The following is a 21741-nucleotide window of genomic DNA, read 5'->3' as shown; positions in this document are numbered from 1 at the left end:
TCACTGGTGGCTTAGACAGTAAAGAATCCGCCTGCAATGCAGGAGACCCGGGTTCAATCCCTGGGTCAGGAAGATCACCTGGAGAAGGAAATGGCAACCCACTCCAGTACTCTTGCCTGGAGAATTCCATGGACAGAGGAGCCTGGCAGGATACTGTCCATGGGGTCACAAAGAGTCGGACAAGACTGAGGGACTAACACTTACTTGGGATTATTATAATAATGACTATTATCTCTCCATTATACCTAAATTTTGCAAAGTGCCTTGCATGAGCCACGAGCTGTTAAAAAATAAGCTGCAACCCTCCAGGAAGAACAAACCCAGGGGGTGATGTCTCATTTGTGGTGTCCACTAGAAAACTGCCAACTATGTGGAAGGTGTGTGCTTGATGCTGCGCTTTGTCTTATGAAATAAATGAGTCAAAAAGGTACAACTGTATGACCAGTCTTCTCACCACTACTTCCTCTGACAGCATTTCTGCATTGTTTCACTGGCAGCAGCATTTCATTTTATGATCTGAATAAGTTTTCTATAGAAACAAAAGCACAGCTTTATATACATGCTGCAAGCTCTGAAGTCATCTCCTGTTTCTAATATTTAGGGAAGAATTCGTTTTATCCCAAGGGACATTAGAAAGCTTGGTCTAATGTATCTGCTATCATCCAGCATGGCATGTAATCTCATTTAGAGAGCTCGTGCCTGGTACAGAACAGAACAACACAGATGCCAGGAGATGATCCACTGTAACCTCAAAACAGAGACTTTAATTGATTTGGCTTTTTTCCTAAAATTACAACTCTTTTATTTTTAAGAATAAGAGTATACTTGCTGCTGTGCTACAAGTCAGACATGTTATGCTGTTATATATCACACAGGTCAAAATCTCAAACTTGACTTGATGTCCAAACTTACACGGATGTTTTGACTGATACTATGGACTTTCATGACACATATTTGGATCCCTATAAAAGCACAACACTTAATAGTCTAATACACCGGATCTTTTCGAGGTGCAAAATGCTCTTCCAGACACTATGGAGACAGCAAAGATTAAAGATGTGGTCCTCTCCTGAGGAGGAAGCTCTGAGACTAGTTGCGTCTACAGATAACCCTGGGGCCAGGTAGAAAGTGAGGAATGACACAACAGAGGCACAGAGTCCTTTGGGGTTCAATGGAAGAAAATGATTCTGGTTATAAAGATCTGGGGCACTTTGATGGCAAAAGAACCATTTAAACTCTGCTAGAAAGGACGGGTGGGGGGAGGTTCCTTGGTGGGTCAGTGGTTAAGAATTTACCTGCAAAAAGAGGAGATGTGAGTTTGAATTGGGTCAGGAAGATCTCCTGGAGAAGGAAATGGCAACCCACTCCAGCATTCTTGCCTGGGAAATCCCATGGACAAAGAAGCCTAGGGGACTATAGTCTGTTGGGTCACAAAGAGTCGAATACAGCTTAGCGATTAAACAACAACAGAAAGCACTGGGACTTGGGAGAAAAATAAATCTTTCCAATCATAGGGACAACTATTTTAAGACTGTCATCTTTCAACAGTGGTATAAAAATCTACAGACTTTTTGGAGCAGTAATCGCCTTCTATCATATTACTTATTTATGTAAAATAAGTTCTATTTATAAATTTCATGTTTATAAAATTTATAAGCAATTTCCTTATTGATGCTGTTTACTACATCTTGTCTGTTAGTCATAAGTCCGAGAGGGTAGGGATCTCTGTCTGGGGTACCCCCTGCTTCCAGATCAGGTGTAAAGATGTTTTAAAGGGAAAAGAGAAAAAAAAAAATGCTGTGACATGCAGACATCATTCATCTCTCCAGAAACGAATTAAATAAACTGTAAGACAATATCAGTGGGATGACAGATCATTTTCTGGCTGTTTGGGCAAGACCTAAATAACTGGCTTGGCTTCTTACACAGAATTAAGTCATATGAAACTACAGGCAGTAAAAATCTCACCGTAGGGTTTTTAATGGTAAAGGCAGTATAAACAAAGGCCAGGAATCCATTATAATCTCCTTATTTTTCCATGCTATTTTATAAAAGTTATTTCTCATAAGTTGAAATAGCCAAAAGGTCAATTCTTGACAGAAACTAAGGGTGAACTTGCTTGCAACTCATTATATGAGCTTCTTTCCTCGTCAAATCTGCTACACTGTTTTTCTTCTCTCTCTCCAATTGTCAGACTCTCTCCTCTTACCAGCTTCTTCCTTGAAACAAGCTCAAATCTAGCTCATCCTCTGACTGCATCCACCATAAGCCCCATTCTCTCTTTCATTGCTTCTTTCTCAGCCAAGCCCCTAAGATCTGGCTTCTGTTGCTACTTCTCCCTGGAAATACAGTTAAAATGACTTGTGAAATTCATAGGGTTATCTTCAGACTTTATCCCCCAGGGTCTCACTATTCTGTAGGAGGCTGTGGACCACTCACTCCCTCTACCTAAGTCCTGTCTTCTCTAGGTCTCCATGAAACACACCCTCTAGGTGTTCTCTTTCCATAAACGTGCCTCCCTTCCCTCTTTGCTCCCTCACCCTTCCTTGGCCTGGTCCTTAAAAGTTGGGGTCCGGGTTTTTCCTTTCACTCTGTACTCTCTCCATTCAGGACCTCATTTATTCCTCAATGGTCCTCCACGAGCCACTACCACTGGGCCTTCGCTTGGCCCTGGTCTGTCGATACACGAGGGTGTCCAACAGTTACCTAAACTCGATAACCCAAACTGATCTGAGTGTGAGCTCATAATCTCTGCCTCGCCTGGACCCTCCTCTTCTCCTCGAATCAGATCTCCAGATGGGGTCATCACTCCCCACCTCCCAGATAACACACCAGGCCCTTCCTTCGTGCACTCTGCCCGTAGCTCTTGACCCTGATCTCCCCCTCTGCTCTCATGTTCAGGTCCTCATCATATCCTCCTTGGACTGTTGTCATTGTTTCTCAACTGCTCTCCTCTCTCTAGACAGGATGTTCTGTCATCCATTCACCGCACGACAGGAAAAGTCTAAAACTTCACTCTGATCTCACCCCTCTCTCTTCTTGTTTGAAACTGATGAGTGGCTTTCAAAACCCAAGCAGCTTGCTTGAATGTCCTCCCTGTTCACAGACTTCCGAGGGATTTCAAAGAGCATGTATGTAGTCTCTGACCTGCAAACTCCTAGGAACACAATAAAGGCCTTCCAAGATTGACTTCTGCCTCTCTGTCCATAACCATCTCAAACTTTCCCCCTTCTCTGCATATTAGCCAAGCCCCCTATATAATCTCTCAAATGCATCATGTTATCTTATACCTCTAAGCCAATGCATACGCTATTTCCTTGGCCTGTAATGCCAATCTACTTGCCAACTGCAATGTCAGCTATTTATCTGCTTTGCAGATTTCTACTCTTCTTTCAAACTGCAGCTCAGACATCAGCTTCTCTGGGAAGTCTTTCCTGATACTCTTGACCCAATAATTGATGACTTCTTGATTTTCCATCTCATAGAGAGAATGTGCATCTCATACAGAAGTGTAATTTTTAAAATTACACATGCTACAGTGTATCACAATCATATGCTTGTACATTTTTCTTTATTACTAGACGATGAAACGTTGATGGGAGAGACTGCTTTATTTGCCTCTGTATTCCTAGGATCCAAGCACAGTGCCTGGCATACAGGCAGCACTCAAATCTTGGTCGAAGTGAAGAAAAATAAACGTTAGTTTTCTAAGAAGAAAATTAGTTTATCAAAAAGGTTTTTCTTGAGTCCTCCCACTGTTTCAGGCACAATGCAAGGATGTCACTAATCTATCTCAAATAAATGGAGTTTCCAAAACATTATTCACAAAGATTACTTGTAAATTTGTGCCCTAAATCAAACTCTCAACAAATTATATACGTAGCAACATTCAAGCTGCAAAATACCATCAACATCATCAACAAAAAGCAACTGACAGCAATTACTTGTATTAGAAGGTGTGTGTGTGTGTGTGTGTGAGCGTGTGTGCGTGCACACATGCTCAGTCGTGTCTGACTCTTTGTGACCCCCATGGACTGCAGCCCACCAGGATTCTCTATCCATGGGATTTCCCAGGCAAGAATACCAGAGTGGGTTGCCATTTCCCCCTCCAGGGGATAAAATTATGTCACTCATATTTAATTTCTTGAGGAAATTTTACATACACAGTGATTATGATTCATTTACGCATCCTCACATTTGTCCTATGTTTGTTTATACCCACACTGTTTTAGATAAACACACTCTTTTATATATAAGGATATTCTAGAATTTACTTTTATATGTAACTGAACTTGCAAATGCGCTCAGTCACACAGTCATGTCCAACTCTTTGCAACCCCCTGAAGTCCACCAGGTTCCTCTGTCCATGGAATTTTCCATGCAAAAATACTGCAGCAGGTTGTCATTTCCTGCTCCAAGGATAACTGAACTTAGCTCAATGCAATTTTGATTGACGAATTTATTATCAATAATTTTGACTCTCAATTACACTAGAATTTTAAAAGTCAGAATACTTAGGGCAGAAAGGATCACACATGCCATGACTGACTGTTGCACGGTACCTGAGAAGAGAGGAAGAGTGAGCTCGGGGTACATCCTGGCCAGTTCGCACGACAAGAAGGCCAGTGACACGCTGTAGAGGGGTGGCAATGGGCCGTGTGTCCCATACAGAATACTGCCAGGTCTTTGATCGGCTACTTTCTTTGAGTACACAAAAAGCTTTGCTTCAAGGATCTATAAAGAAGTAGGAGAGTAGCTTGACATAAACACATGTAAAAATGCATATTTGTAAAACTGAGACAATATTGTTACCAGTTTTCTACTATGACTTATTAAAATTATACCATTCTCACGTGTCCACAATAAAAGTAAAGAAATATGAAAGTTATAAACAGTATGAAAAAGCATTGGCTGGCTATCTCAAGAGTATTTATATTGAATACAGTTTTGTAATAAAACTAATGAATGCATATTTTAATACTGTATGAAAGGAAAAAGCATCAGTTACTGCCTATGTTTGCAGATAATTAAGTATTATTTTATCACTCATCATATCCACCAGTGATATGCAGAAATACATGAATGTGTGTCAATAAGCAGCAGTCCAGTGATCAACTACCACTTCCATTTTCTGTGTTCAGGGATGGAAGTTTCTTTGTAGTCAGTGATACATGCCTGCATGAGCTGCATGGAGATTTCATAAATCTCTCTGTTGGTGTCAGAGGCCTTGAACAGAACAAGGTTTAACAGCGTCACTATGTCAAAGGGATAATTCCTAAAACAAAACAAAACAGTACAGATTATGGGATAGCTTGGCTAGTAACCTTGATAAATCATTACCTCTCAAAATTCTAGACAGCACACTGACCTCAGTCACACTAATGACATTCCCAAGCCCATTTCACCATCCTCATCTGCTGTTTATTAGGCGAAGGGAAATTGCTCTGAGGTTAAAACTGAATATTGTCACATCAGCTTAATGAACACAAAAGTCTACCTATTGCTAACAGATTTTTGATGAAAACCAAGAACAAGAGGAAAAGACGGAAGACAGTATGTCTAAACTCAACAGCTCACTGATTTAATATTTTCATTCAATCCGTCTAAATGTATTGAGCACCAATACATTTGGTGTATGGAGTACTGATGATACTAAGTATCTGATGATACTGATGATACTAAGTTAGTCAGGCTGGTGCCTTCTCTTAAGGGAAACTCACAGTTGAGTTAAGGAGACAAACTATACAGTCTAGTTATGAGGAGGAACCTGGGATTGTCTGTAGATGATACAAAAATCCTGACAAGGGACACTACATCAGACTTGGGGTTAGAGGACACTCTTCCAAGGAGGAAACAAGTAAACTGAGTCTTGAAGCACCAGGAGACATGGGGATTGTTAGCAAGACCATGGAAGGGGTAACATGGGGTGCATTCTATGCATAGAGAATAGCTTCTTGAAAGATTATACATGTCAAAATACCCCTCCCCCAGTACACAGGATTTTAAACCTAAATGTGCTTATACTACCTACGTGTCCATGTTTCACTGGACAATGAGGCTCACTTTAGTCTTCTCAGTAGCTGTGCAGTCTACAGTATCTAGTGTCTGTCACACAGTCGTGTCCAGCTCTTTGTGACCCCGTGGACTGTAGCCCGCCAGGCTCCTCTGTCCATGGGATTTCCCAGGCAAGAATACTGGAGTGGGTTGCCATTTCCTTCTCCAGGAGATCTTCTTGACCTAGCGATCGAACCCAGGTCTCCTGCACTGCAGGGAGACTCTTGACCATCTGAGCCATCAGAGAAGCCCTGCTCGATAGTATGGACAAACCATAAATAACCACTCTTGTCGTGGATGCTGTGCCGCCTAGACACAGGACAGAGGCGCTCCATCCTCCCACTACCATGCTGGAGGCTGATCTCTCTGGTTGAATCCTTCTCTGGGAACTGCCTAGACCAAGGTCATGCACGCTCCCCAGCAGTGCTTCCCGTGGGATTGCTTGAAGTTTCTTTCCTCTGCCAGGTCCTGTCTCCCTCATTTCCTCACAGACGTTGATCCCAAGGGCATTCCCTAATAAATTTCCTGAACTCAAATCTCCACTGCAGGGTTCTATTTCCTGGGAAAGCCAACCTTAGACACACACTGACAGATGTTTGAGGGTTATTTTCATTTTTTTTCACTATGATAACTTCGCAAACACCAAACGGGCAAGTATTTCTTTAGAACAGATTTCTAGACAAGGTTGTGCAGGGTCCAAGGGGATACTTAAAATTTTGGTAGATACTGCTTCTATACTACCGTCCAAAGTGGTTTTACCAATTAGCACTCTAATATGATTACTTTTCTAGGACTATAATTTTAAATGAACAAAAATGCATGAGGTTGATGAGAAACTGGGCAACGCTCCCCAAATGATGGTGGTGAGGATGGTGATGAGCCATAGGTAATGTTTATGTTATGACATGCTGACTTTGTGCGAGTTGCCATACCACATCCTTTACCAAGATTTCTGACTTAATCTTCACAACAAGCCTGTGAGGCTTAGAGATGTTAAGTCCTCATCCAAGGTCAGGGAGAAGGAGTGGAGCCTGGATTCCATCCCAGATTTGTTTGACTTCCAAGAATTCAAACACTTATCCACTGTGCTGTCCACCTCCTAGACACTCCACAATAGGTCATTTCATGAGTAGTCTAATTTAGAATTGTTACGAACTGCAGTATCTGGAAACAGACCTTTCTGTGAAAACAGAAAGGTAACTTTCTTCTAAGCCCTACAGTAGCAGAGATGTCTTACGTACACTGCTGTCTCTGATTCTGGGACTTAATACATATATTTTTTATATAAATAAACACTGGAAACTACTAGGGATCACTGGGGATTTAAAGGCAGGAGAAGAGTAGACAAAGCTGCCCTTTTATACAGGGTTATGCCCTTTACCATGTAATCAGGGAATTCAATCAGCTGCTTAAAACTGAGTTATGGAATTGAAGGGGAACTACACTGAAAGAAGTAATACAGATACAGAAAGTGAAAGAAACCCAGAGAAGGAAAAAATCAGAAAGCTCTCCAACGAGTGCAAGAGCACAAATAAAACATCTGTACTCAGACATTTAAAACAGGCTTAGAAACAGAATCTTACATTTTTCAGTATTTAATTATTCAGCATAGACAGTGGAAGAATAAAACACAGCTATGATCATACAGAATAAAAATAAAATGGTAAAATAAATATAAAAGGTAGATGTGGTTCAGAAAGTAAAATTTTTTTTTCATCTGAAAGAGAGGAAATTTTGAAGAATTTGAGAGATATCCATTAGCTATGGCTTATCTAGAACTAACTGATGAAACTCAAGATAACTTTGAGTTATTCTAAAGAGAAATGGATTTTACTAGTTGATATGATTACATCATAGCTCTTTGCCTCCAATAGCTGTTGAATAATAATAGTGTTTTCAGGGTGCTTACTATGTGCTAGATCTTTGGTCAAGAGATTATTTTTCTTTAATCCTTACCTTAACCCTGTTACCACTTGTATTTCACAAATGAGTAAGCATTTGAAGTAAGTTGTTCAAGATCACACAGCTTAATGAGAGACTAAGCTAGAATTCAATCTCAAGACATTATGTTTCCAGAGTCCAGATTCCCAAACTCAGTGCTCTCCCGAAATTCTCCAGATGACACAACCAAATGGGGCCGCATATCACCAGTTAGGGAGTACGACTGGAATTCAAGAAAGATAAGCTTCCCTGTCTTCTTTGGTAATAGATGGATGCTGTTCTCTTAAGAAATGTGGGGCATTTACTTTTAAGAATTCAAGTTTTGAAGTAAGTCAGAAAGACAAACACTATATTAACCCATATATATGGAATTTAGAAAGATGGTATTGACAATCCTACACGCAGGGCAGCAAAGGTGACACAGACGTAAAGAACAGACTCTTGGACTCTGTGGGAGAAGGCGAGGGTGGGATGATGTGAGTGAGCAGCACAGAAACATGTCTATTACCATATGTGAAATAGCTGACCAGTGCAAGTTTGATACATAAAGCAGGGCACTCAAAGCCGGTGCTCTGGGACAACCCAGAGGGATGGGATGGGGAGGGTAGTGGGAGGCAGGGTTCGGAATGGGGAGGGCACATGTACATTTGTGGCCTATTCATGTTGATATATGGCAAAAACCATCACAATATTGTAATTATCCTCCAATTAAAATAAATAAATTAAAAAAAAACTTGATTAAAAAAAAAGAATTCAAGTTTGCTGTACCTGATTTAAATTAGGGAAGATTTATAGTTAAGGCAAGACAGGCATATAAACAACAATGACAATAAAAACCACCTCCAAAAATAAACCCAACACAATTCTTTAAAAATTAAAACTTTGATCTTGTATATACTTTTAAAACATATTAAATATATTTGAGGAGTATGCTGGAGAATAAGAGTGGAAACAATAGAATTCTTAAGTATTTAATTAAATGTGAAGAGAATTCTGCTGAATTAAGCCAGTGATTGGAAGCGGTCTATACTTTTAATAGAGAGCACATTATTTACCTTGGTTTACAACCTCAGAAAGCCATTTAGTCTCTTTCTCAATTTCCTAATCTGTTCTAAAGTGATATAATTTGGAATTGATGGAAAAATTAATGAGAACATTCACAGGAGCCAAATAGTTATTGGAACTAATGCTGCCTAACAGGTGAACTATTATCTTTCGTGCTAAATTATAGTACTGAGCTGCATTTAATAGCTTTTACTCAAATATGAAACATATCATGAAAAAGCCTTCAAAACTAATATTATCAGTTTTACGATCACTTTCTACTTTTATCTTCACTTTCCCTGGTCTTATTCACGTTCCACTCCGACTTCCAAATCTCTCAATATCAGCAGAGTCAGACTGTAGTTATAATTACAGTTATAATTTTGACTGGAGACCAGCAAGCTCACAACACACACATTTACAGAAATAAAAGGAACTGAAAAGAATGCAGAGAACCATTTTTTCCTACTATCACAACTGTTGAATATAAAGATTTATATACTAGCTATGTAAAAATTGCTTTCATTCTAAAGGTAGAAAATTTAATTACATTTTTAAAATGTTAAATCTTTTAGGTATTTTAAAGTAAATTACAAGTGGTTCCTTAATAAATGAATCTGCCTAAAAGTTGTCACATTCCTACAAAAATACAGCCAATATATGATCATATGTTATAAGTAATTATATATATAGTAATTATATAATAATTATTATATATATACTAAAATGAAGTAATTATTTTACTTTACAGGAAGAATTCTTTGCTTTAGAGTATGTCTTGTAGGAGTTACTGTTCAGATACCTTGTTTCAGGAATTTAAAACATGATCTAGTTTGTATGTGACTTTTCAGGAACAGATTATTTCATAAGTGATTTGGGTGTTGTTTTTTAGAAGTAAACTTGCAAAAGACAAAGTCTAAAACATCAGAAGTGCTTTTGAAAAAAATTCTGAAAACCTAAGTGCAAAGTTGCTCAAACAAATCTGGAGACTTATCTAAACTACAGAGACTGAGAATTTATGGGAAAAGAGAGCAAATTTAGGCCATAGCTGAAACTTGAAATTCTGAACATCCCTGTGGTGAGAAATGACAAGTGCTGGTCACCGTCTTAGCAGAGAGGTCACAGCCATGGCAGCATCTGGCCCTGACCTTTCCTTAGAATAGATGTGTCATGAGTGTAAGTTGATGGGCAATATTTGTTTAAGAAACCAAAATACTTTAGGATGCTATCTTTCAAAACCTACTCTAAACACAGAGAGCTTTATAACCTAATATTTTTGTGACTGGGATATTATTGGAAGTGAAATTATATTGCTAAATTCATAAAAACATTTATTTGTGCTCCCTAAAAAAAAACCTAGATTTATTCACAGGAATGCACTGTGATATTTTATGAGATGGCCATGCAATGAAATTAATTTGACTAAGACAGTTCAGACGAAGTTCACTGGGAGAAGGGCAGCAAAGAGAGGAAACTTATTCCTCTTTTGTCAGATGAACTTATGGTCCAAGTCATAGATAATAAATATGTTCTTTAAAATCAAAGAGCAGAAATTTGTTTTTAGAATGTTGAAATACCTGAAAATAAAACAATCCTTCACAGAAAGAGAATTTTATTAAAAAATGTTATTTTGTTAATATCCTATAGGATAAATGTCATTCATTTAGTACTGCTAACACCAAGAAATAAACCAATGGAAAATCAGACAGTTTAGATTATCATCTGACATGACTTTTATGGAAATTAAAATCTGTGTATAATAAAAATTTTACTACTAAGATTATGGAAGATGAATGCTATAGACATGAAATGTTATCTACCATCTTCATAAAAGAAAAATACTAAAGAGAAACTTGTCTCTTTAAATAGCATGTTCATTTTAGGTTTATTGAAAGTAGATGTCTTCTAAAATTCTGTTCTTATTAATTTAGAACCATAAAAGATTGGAATTTAAAATGAATTTACTTTTATTCCCTTTATCCGGTAGCTCAGGATAGCTATTTAAAATGCCATATTTAATTAAAAGGGACAATTAACAGTCTATATGGGTCCTTTCAAAAATAAAGGTGGGCTGCCTTCTCTCTATTTGTAATACATAATAAGCTCTTTCTTGGGAAGAGCTGTTGTAATCTTGGGAGCCTTTATTAACCCTTTCATTTTAGCTATGAAATTATGTCAATATACTGTAGAGATGAATGACTCTGCTGAATGACTGACTTACGTAGCGAGGGCAGTGTTTTTAAAAGCATAATCTCTGGAATACCAGGAGATACATTTTTTTTCCCCCCTCTTCTTCCTTTCTCAAGTTTTGTACAAGAGAGATTTAATGTTTTTAGGTTATTTCCTGGTCTCAAAATGGCTGAAGGGCTTACACTTCATACTTGTCACAAATATTTCTAGAAATTCCTTAAACGAAATCTTGGTCATTTTCAAAGCCTGCTCTAATATTTCATTATAAATTTCCAGGCAACTAAAAAAGAAGGGTGCTTGAACTACAAACCATTCTCCTGGTAGAATGAAAACTCAATGTAGTTGTGAACTTAGAACAGTCTATCTTCTGGGGAAGGATAGGCCATTTCTATTTCCTTAGAATTTACTCCACTTGGGTATTTGAAAAAACAATCAGCTCTCAATTCTCAATCAGTTCTCAAAATGATGAAGAGAAACCTTAATCTGTAGTTGTCAGTGACCAGTAGCTTCCACTTAAAGAATCCATACCTGCTTCCACACACAGTAGCTATGGCTTTGAAGCAACCGGACGCAAGTTGGTAGGAACCAGTGTAGCATCGGTCAATTGCCCAATTGAAAAGATTTATTTGGTCAGGATTTAGTTCCAGCAGCAAGACGACAACCTCACAGCCAAGTTGATGAACCTGAATACAAGGAGGAAAGCAATCCCTCATGTTTAATGAAAGATTATTCTAGGGAAAGACACAAAAATCGGGCTTAGTGAATGTAAATTGGGCAAAAGGAAAGTGAAGACTGAACATCCATCTTGATTAATTTTTATTCCACAAAAAGGTCTTTAAAAGGATGCAATATTGGAACTGGAAATTGAAACGTATGAACTAAGTTTGAGTCACTGTCAGTCTGTCATACCGGGTCCACTCATTCTCTATTTTTAACTCTGAAAAGGTGACAGAGACTTCATTGGTAAATATTTAATACTTGAAAATATTTGTTTAAAATATTTTTGAAAAATACATGTATTTGGTTTAAAAAATTAAATATATAAAAGGAAAGCCTTTATGCATACAAAATCTTTTACGGAAAAAGATCAGAGGAGTATGTTTATTAGGCTTGATTATTAAATATACTGTGTACAGCTTAGCTGACAATCTTTGAAAAAGAAATATGCTATCAATAAACACTTTTTAATCAGACTTTCATATGAAAAGATTGTCATGCTAAATAGATCAGGATCATTGACTGATGATTCTTGAAGCTACTGTTAAATACTGGATGGTCACATTCATCCATGACAAGCCTGGTGTCTGGGGGTTATCTTCCCCTCAGAAAGTAACATTTTCCTACTTCTTGCTGAAGTTATTCATTCTCCCATCCATAGCAATCACACTGGAGAAGGAAAAATTATGGCTTATTTGTTCTTATGTTATATACCCTATAACATAGGGTATATATGGGCCTAGAACTTTACTGTTTATCAAAATTACTTAAAAAAAATTTTTTTTATTGGTGCATAGTTGGGAAAAGAAAGTAAAAGTGAAAGTTGCTCAGTTGTGTCCAACTCTTTGTGACCCCATAGACTGTAGCCCTCCAGGCTCCTCTGTCCATGGGATTCTTCAGGCAAGAATACTGCAGTGGGTTGCCATTCCCTTCTCCAAGGGATCTTTCCAACCCAGGTCTCCTGCATTACAGATAGTCTCTTTACCATCTGAGCCACCAAGGAAGCCCTCCTCAAGGATAACCATTATCCTGATTTCTGGGCTCTCCAAGTGACACAGTGGTAAAGAATCTGCCTGCCAATTCAGGAGACACAAAAGACATGAGTTCAGTCCCTGGGTTGGGAAGATCCCCTGGAGTAGGAAATAGCAACTTGCTCCAATATTCTTGCTTGGAGAATTTCATGGACAGAGGACCTGGTGGGTGACAGTCCATGGGGTCACAAAGAGTCAGACATGACTGAGTGACTGAGTACAGCATCCTGATTTCTACCACCACTGAATAGTCTGAGCTGTTTGAACTCTATCTAAATGGAATTATAGTATTAATATGTAATATATATAATTTTATGTCTTTCACTCAATTTATGTTTAAAAGTCATCTACATTTATTTGTTTTCATTGTTGAATGATATTCTAATTCATGATTGCTCCACAATTTATTCATTCTATTACTGATGAACATCTGGGTTGTTTCAGCTCTTGACTTCATTCAGTTCAGTTCAGTTCAGTCGCTCAGTCGTGTCCGACTCTTAGCGACCCCATGAACCACAACACGGAAGGCCTCCCTGTCCATCACCAACTCCCGGAGTTCACGCAAACTCATGTCCATCGAGTCGGTGATGCCATCCAGCCACCTCATTCTCTGTCGTCCCCGTCTCCTCCTACCCCTAATCGCTCCCAGCATCAGAGTCTTTTCCAGTGAGTCAACCTCATTATACTGCTTTAAATATTTCTGCATATGTCTTACATTGCATGTACTGGATAATCTCTTTTGTAAAGTGCTTGTTTAATTCTCTTGTTCATTTTTTTTTTATGAGTGTCTTTACCTTATTTATTTGTAGAGGTCCTTTATATATTCCAGATAAGAATTCTGTTGGCTCTATGTTGCAAATATCTTCTTTTACTCTACAACCAGCCTATTTACACTCTTAATGGTGTCTTTTGGTGAAGAGAAGTTATTAATTAGTCTTTCCTGATGGTTAGTAATTTCTGCATCTTGTTTAAGAAATCTTTCTCTAACTCTAGGGATTACATTATCCTATTTTATTTTCTAGAAACTTTAATGTTTCTGCTTTCACATTTAAATCCACAAACTCTTTTTTCCCATTTTTATCTTACATTGGCATACAGTTCATTAACAGTGTTTTGTCAGTTTCAGGTGTACAGTAGGGTGACACATTTATACATACATATGTATCTATTCTTTTTCAAATTCTTTTCCCATTTAGGTTAATATACAGTACTGAGCAGAGTTCCCTGTGCTATACTATAGGTCCTTGTTGGTTATCTATTTTAAGTATAGCAGTGTATACATGTTAATCCCAAACTCCCAAGCTATCCCTCCCTGCAACTCTTCCCCACTGTTAACCATAAATTTATTCTCTAAGTCTGTGTATCGGTTTCTGTACAAACTGTTTCTTCTTTTTTACTCCTGCTATCTTATTTTTTCTTTTCTAATCCATTGGCTATGATCTTTAGTATAATGTTGATAGAAGTAGTGAAATGTGGGCTTCCTGGGTCATTCTAATCTCAGACAATACTTTCAATATTCACTATTTAGTACAATGTTTACAATAGGTTTTTTTTAAGATACCCTTTATCAAACTAAGTTCTTTTTTATTCTTTGTTACATTAGGAATTGTCCTTGTGAATGAATGTAGAATTTTATTAAATTTTCTTTCTGTATCTTATTAAGATGATCAGATGATACTTCCTTCCTGAGACTTTATTAATATAATTGATATACAAATGAATTGAAGAACATTTGACTATTAAACCAATCTTGCAGTTCTTGAATAATCCCAACTTGATCATGAGGAATCCTCTTTTTAATATATCACTTAATTCAATTTTTTAATATTTTGTTTAAAGTTTCTATATCTGTGTTCAAGAATGAATTTGCCCTTTAGTTGTCTTTCTTATTAAATCCTTGTAATGTTTTAGTATGAAGGTTATGTGGGTCTCATAACATATATCCAGATGTGTTTCCTTTCGATATGTTTTCTCCTTAAGGATTTGTATTAAATCTTTGCAATTTGTTTCTTTTTTTGCAATTTGTTTCTTAAGTGTTGAATTAATCCATAAAGTCAACTGTTCCTAAAGTTGTCTTTGTGGGAACACTCTCACTTATAGATTGATTTTCTTTGCTACTTATCTGACTATTTAGATTTTCCATTTGTGCTGTGTTTTCTAGAAATTTGTCTATATTTTATCTAGAATGTCAAGTTTACTGGCACGAAGATGTTTATATGTTGTCTTATTTTTAGCATCTGTAGTAATGACCCTTTACATTTCTGAGGCTGAGGACACATGTCTTATCTTTTCTGATCAGACTTCCCATGGATTTACTAATTTTATTAGTCTTTTAACAAATTTAAGTTTTTGGTTTAAATGTCCATTTCTAGTAATTTTTTCTCTTTAATTAATTTGTACTCTTATCTCTATTATTTCCTTCAGTGTGCTTTTTTTGAGTTTGATACGCTTTTTCTAAATTGATGAAATGGATGCTTAGGTGACTGATCTCAGTCTTTTTTCTTTCCAATATATGATTCATCCTAAGCAAGGTTTTATTTACAACCCACATGTTTAATAAGTAGTGTTTCCATTGTTCTTCAGTTAAAAATATTTGTCTCTTTCTATTTTTACATATTCTTTAAATCACTGTATCTGGATAAGTATTTCTTTACTATCTTTATTATCTATTACTAGCTTAGTGTTGCTGTGGTTAGAGAATACTGTCTGTGTCATTTCAATCATTTGAACTTTGTGGAGACTTGCTTTATGGTCTGGTTTATGGTCAACTTTGGTAAAACGTTACTATGTTTTTTATTCTGATGCATCATAGTGTAATGTAAGCAACAAACAAACCTACACTTCTGTGGCTAATGTGTGAGGAGACTGTGTTGTAAACAATGTTTAGACGTGTCAGTACCAACCGAACCAAGACAAACAATCAAGACATCTAGAACAATGTATTTTTGGCTAGTACTTACTCGTAAATCTTGACAAGCCAGAATGTTGTCAAGCCACTTGTATAGGTAGCCATCTGGGGAAAGGCCCACATTGTCAAACACTGGACCACAGCACAACACTGCTGACATTGCCTGGAAACAAAACAGAACACAACCACCAAATGAATCCTGGCATGACTGAACGATACGCAACTGACTTTAAAACACAAACTACCAGATTTATAAACGACAAGGGTCTTTTAAAGCAACAGCAACCCACTCCAATACTCTTGCCTGGAAAATCCCATGGATGGAGGAGCCTGGTGGGCTGCAGTCCATGGGGTCGCTAGGAGTCGGATACAAGTGAGCAACTTCACTTTCACTTTTCACTTTCCTTGGAGAAGGAAATGGCAACCCACTCCAGTGTTCTTGTCTGGAGAATCCCAGGGACGGGGGAGCCTGATGAGCTGCCGTCTATAGGGTCACGCAGAGTTGGACATGACTGAAGCAACTTAGCAGCAACAGCAGCTTTTAAAGCAGTTATGTCTATAAGGTTTTAAAGTATTCCTTAGTAGATTCAATTAAAAAAAAAAGCCAGATTGCCAATTTTGTCTCTTTATACAACAGTCAAAACCCATAAATTGAACTTTATAGACATGTAACTTTTATAATAAATCTTTATAATGCATGGCTGAGACTGTCAAAACAAAATGACCATTTCACAGGATTTAAAATAAGCTTACCTTCAGTGATTTCAAGTGAATGAATTCTGCTTATGATAAATATAGCTTTTCAAATTTTGTTTTGATGACAAATATTTGACTAATACACTGAACTCAGAAATTTAACAAATATTTGACTAATGCACTAAACTGGCAAGCTATGAAAAATGTGGAAATAGATAACTATGATTTTGATCAAAGCTAAAAAAATGAAGAATATAAACTTTAGTTCCTTTGAGGTAGTGAGAAAGCAAGAAAAGGGAAGATCTTTTTTTTAATGAAAACATTTTATCTTATATTCAGTGCAGTTCAGTTCAGTCGCTCAGTCATGTCCGACTCTTTGCGACCCCATGAATCACAGCACGCCAGGCCTCCCTGTCCATCACCAACTCCTGGAGTTCACTCAAACTCATGTCCACAGAGTCAGTGATGCCATCCAGCCATCTCATTCTCTGTCGTCCCCGTCTCCTCCCACCCCCAATCCTTCCCAGCATCAGAGTCTTTTCCAGTGAGTCAACTTATATTAAGCCAGTCAATTAACAATGTTGTGATAGTTTCAGGTGGATAGCAAAGGGACTCAGCCATCCAGAGAAGGGAAGATCTTGATTTACTCTCTAATAGGTCCAAATGATTGTCAGGGCCATGGCTTATATTAGCTCCACTGAGGCAAAGCTGAATTTGACAGTTAGCAACTTCTGATATCTATGACACAGTCAACATACAATTAGTTTTCTAAAGGAAATTAAACTGTAAGGAATCATGGTTCTGAAAATTTTCAACAGTCCTGGTAGTATAGAAGCTTATTTCTGTGAGTCTTCTAGGATGGAAGGAGATTAAAAAGAGAATGTGGCCCTTCACAGGTTTTGAACATGAGGATATATACCTATATCCGTATACATTTTAAGTTGAAAGTTAATTGGCAAGGCAGCTACTTAAAGTGAAAGTCACTCAGTTATGTCCGACTCTTTGCAACCTCATGGACTATACGGTCCATGGAATTCTCCAGGCCAGAATACTGGAGTGGGTAACTGTTCTCTTCTCCAGGGGATCTTCCCAGCCCAGGGATCAAACCCAGGTCTCCCGCATTGCAGGCAGATTCTTTACCAGCTGAGCCACAAGGGAAACCCAAGAATACTGGAGTGGGTAGCCTATCCCTTAGCCAGCGGATCTTCCCAACCCAGGAATTGAATCAGGGTCTTCTGCATTGCAGGCAAATTCTTTACTGACTGAGCTATCAGGGAAAAATAAGCAAAAACTAAGGTTTTCATATAGTAGAAATCTTTAGATAAAAATGGAACCTTGGAAAAGTTCTGCATTTTGAAATTATGAGCAAAATTGGAATATTTACATGGTTATACAGAAATCTCTATTTTGTTCATGTGCAGATATTTAGAATGTATAGAGTGCATAGATATTTAGAATGTATAGAGTGAGGTTATGTATTTATATAGGTGTATATACTTGATTTTTTTTGCATGTGTGTTTGTATTTCATCATGTCATACCAGATTATTTATTTTATCCTTATGTAAGGCATGCTTGTTTAAGGAAAGAGATCATCAATCTGACAAGTCATTCATGAGGCAAAGGTGACCTACCTTTAACGCACAATACTGGTATCTTGTAATCTGATGATTTCTGTCACTGTAACGATCCAGGGGAGTGAACATAATGCTGAAGGGTCCTGCCCACTGGCTAAATAAGATGAAAAGATGATGCCTCAGGCTTTGCTGGGGGAAGAGAAATCTTCGGTGGTGAACTAGAGAGAAAATACAGGCTAAGAGTCTACTATACTGAAAAATACAGTGAATACAGTTGACATTGCTATTACGCATGATTCTTAAGTTTTGGGGAAAGGAGTAATTTCATTTTCTAACTCAAGACTTCTTTAGGTAATGAAACATGGATTTAAAAAGTCAAGCCTATTTTTCTTTCCTCTCCTAATGTGTCAGTCAATAGCATCTTGTCTCAGAGCAGGAAAATAGAAAATAGATTCCCAGACAATTTTCTAAGTAACGTCTAAAAAAACTGCAACACCTTCCACTCAGCTACTCCTTACATATTAAATATTCTCTTAACTGCTGCTGTGTCTTTAGGAAGAACTGTAAAATACTATGTATAGACTGTCTATTTCAAACAAAAATTCCTTAACTGAGGAAGTTAAATTGTAATTTAGGGTCATCAAAAATGAGGAGAATTGGTAATAAAGTTTTACAACCTCATAATGTTAAATCATAATGAAAAAGCAGAACAGATGACTTTCAGCTTTTTATAATTATGTCACAAAAGTTTAATTACAATAATCTATTTTTACACCACACTATTTTTATTCTCTTTTGCTTCTATTAGACGAAAATGCTTTAGACCCACTTTGTTCTATGAGAAAAATAACATAATATAATCATATTATTATAATTATAATATTAATGTAATAATCATATAATTTATTAACATATATAGAATTCTATATCACGTGCAGAAATATTGCTGAGATTATGTGTTCACAGGTGAGCAGAGTGAGAATGAAAAAATGAAGCCTCTGTGAATGTTCCCTTTGAATTCCTTTCTTCCGACAGAAATCACACAGGTTCATTTTCAGATGGGAACCAAACAAAGAATAGAAATGGCCATGAGCACAAAGCCAGATGCAATTCCTATTGTTCCCCTTCCAACTCTGTGCAGGATGCCCACAATCTGTTCAAACATATCTTCAAGTATTTCCAAACAAATAAATGATCCCATCCCAGACGTGCACACAGGCCAGTAGGTTCAGAGAGGAAAACAGTAATGAGGACCACAAATGACATTTCAAGCACGAAAGGTAATCTGCAGTGATGCATTGCTGTACCTGGAACACGCTGAATCAAGTTGGCAACCATGGCACTAAAATGTGCCCGGATATCTTTAAGAATTTCCACTTCTTTATCATTTTCAGCTTCTAAGAGCATGCGGGTCAGGTCCACGTATTCTAAGAACAAAGCTCCAAGGGCTAAAGTGTCCCGTTCTAAGGCTCCATTGGTGCTGGAACAAAAGGAAATGAAACTTTTAGATCATTAGTCTTAATGCCAAAGTAATATATGCTTCACAGAAAATAAGGTTCACTGTGAGAAACTCACATGCTAAATTTGTTCCTGATGTATATGCAGTGTATATGAAAAAAAACAAGCTCTTTTGGACTTTTCTATGTAAAAGTTAAGAGTAGTGTATGTGTATATATATATAGAATAGCTAGTGGGAAGTTGCTGTATAGCACAGGGAGCTGAGCTTGGTGCTCTGTGATGACTGAGATGGATGGGGTGTGGGAGGGGTGGGAGGCTCAAGAGGGAAGGGATATATGTAGAGTATAGCTGATTCACTTCATTATATAGCAGAAACTAACACAACATTGTAAAGCAATTATCCTCCAATTAAAAAAATTCTTTGATAAACCATAATGGAAATAATATTAAGAAAAAGAATGTGTGTGTGTATGTATAACCAAATCACTTCACTATACAATAGGAATTAACAACATTGTAAATCAGCTATACCTCAATAAAAATAGGAAAAAAAGAAAAGAGAAAGGGGGGAGAAAAGGGCAAATAAATCAGTTTAATGAGCAGAGTTCAGCTCAGTATAATTTCCCTCCTACCTGTCACTTATGACACCAGCATCAGCCAGAAGTTCAAAAATTCGAAGCAGTTGTAGCCTTAACAAGTCTCGCCGTTCTCGGCGTTTTTTGTTCTGTTTAGAAAGAGGTAATATCACTTATAAATGTGGACACAATAATGTCAACTCTGCTTTAAAAAAGAAAGATGTAATCTAGTCATTTTTAATTTTCTAAACACAAAAGACAAAAAAGTACTTTTTTTCTACCTAATCCTTAGAGAAATGCTTGTTATCACAAGCTATAGAGAAACAGATAACAAGTGGGTCAGTAAATATCTGAGCCGGAAATGTTGAGAGTCAACGAGCCTCATTTCCTGGAGGCTCCCAGACACTGCTGAAAAACTAAAGCATCAGAATAAAGTGGAAAAACACTGTGGACACTAGTAGTTGCACCAAATCTGGTAACACTGTTCTTGCTCAAACTGCCGAGCTTCCGCTACTTCTTGTATCTTATCTACTACATGGGAAGCTTCTCTTTTAGTCTTACTCTGTTTAATTTCTTATTCTGCTACGTTATAAGTTTATCCTTTTCAGAGTTCACTTCAGGGAAGATAATGTTGAAGAAAGAGCTTTATATACTAGAGGAAACAAATAATGTTCCTGGTTTCTCAGCTCCTTGTAAAAAAAATAAACAAACGGACTAAAAACCAAAATTCAATCTTAACTCAAAACTTTTGCAAAAAGACTATAATATCTTAACATACATATGATTATTTAGGTTCCTTTTCTTTCACAAACTTAGGACTTAAAATCTTTTAAAGTTGGACCCGGATTATACTAAATACTCAAATAATGAAAATAACCAATGTTAAAATAGTAAAATTCATTGTTAAAAGCATGTTAATATGTTTGTACTCTTGACAACAAACCACTGGGTATGGTTTAAATTCACACTACTGTCCAGATAAACCAAGGCATTAATTATTCAAATTCAAAATCTTACCTCTGGCCTTCGTTCCAGAGCCTCTTTCATTAATGGATGAAGTTCTTCTACCAATTCTCTATGAATGAAAAAGGTCAGCATTTAGAATTCATTATTAATTGACACCAACTTTGTCACTATATATCCAGTCAAACCCCCAAAATCTGCTTTTTAAACTTTACTTCTGACATCAAAATCTCCCCTGCCTTTCCATTCCCCTGTCATGTGCTGAACTAGGAACAGGCAGCGGCCTGCACTTTGTATAACCAGTCTTACCCCAGTGCTATGTATATAATTTGGACTCACTACACATTTGTTGACTTGATTTTGATTTAATATTCTGGAGACTCTATGGCAAAATCCCCTACCCGAACGATTAAGTCAACAATATTTTGTAAGTGCTTACTAAATTCAAAGCACTTTCTCACAGGCTGTGGGAATGAAGATTAATAAGATTTTTAAAATTCAATTAGAGCAAAAGAAAAACAGATGCAATGACTATGGTGCCACTTTTGGAATCTGTACTCAGGAGACTGTCTTAAGAGTTCATTTTAA

The 21741-nt window shown here is 37.2% G+C and overlaps 1 protein-coding gene across 7 annotated transcripts in view; it reads right to left on the bottom strand.

Moving 5' to 3' along the window:
• The window catches only part of FRY (FRY microtubule binding protein), a 438131-nt gene that overhangs the window by 76540 nt on the left and 339850 nt on the right, over positions 1-21741 (bottom strand). For all 7 annotated transcript variants that reach the window (XM_055426288.2, XM_055426285.2, XM_055426286.2 and 4 more), the window contains 8 exons: positions 21208-21265; positions 20248-20339; positions 19465-19637; positions 18215-18375; positions 15938-16048; positions 11758-11912; positions 5176-5275; positions 4563-4734 (listed from right to left, as the gene is read on the bottom strand). In XM_055426288.2, the coding sequence (XP_055282263.2) occupies positions 4563-4734; positions 5176-5275; positions 11758-11912; positions 15938-16048; positions 18215-18375; positions 19465-19637; positions 20248-20339; positions 21208-21265 (1022 nt within the window). The remainder of the gene's footprint in view (positions 1-4562; positions 4735-5175; positions 5276-11757; positions 11913-15937; positions 16049-18214; positions 18376-19464; positions 19638-20247; positions 20340-21207; positions 21266-21741) is intronic.

This window comes from Moschus berezovskii, chromosome 13 (genome assembly GCF_049115385.1).
Source record: "Moschus berezovskii isolate FMDL1 chromosome 13, NW_MosBer_1.0, whole genome shotgun sequence".
NCBI classification, from domain to species: Eukaryota; Metazoa; Chordata; class Mammalia; order Artiodactyla; family Moschidae; genus Moschus; species Moschus berezovskii.
The sequence above is the reverse complement of the archived record's forward strand: the minus strand, read 5'-3'. Positions and strand labels throughout refer to the sequence as shown.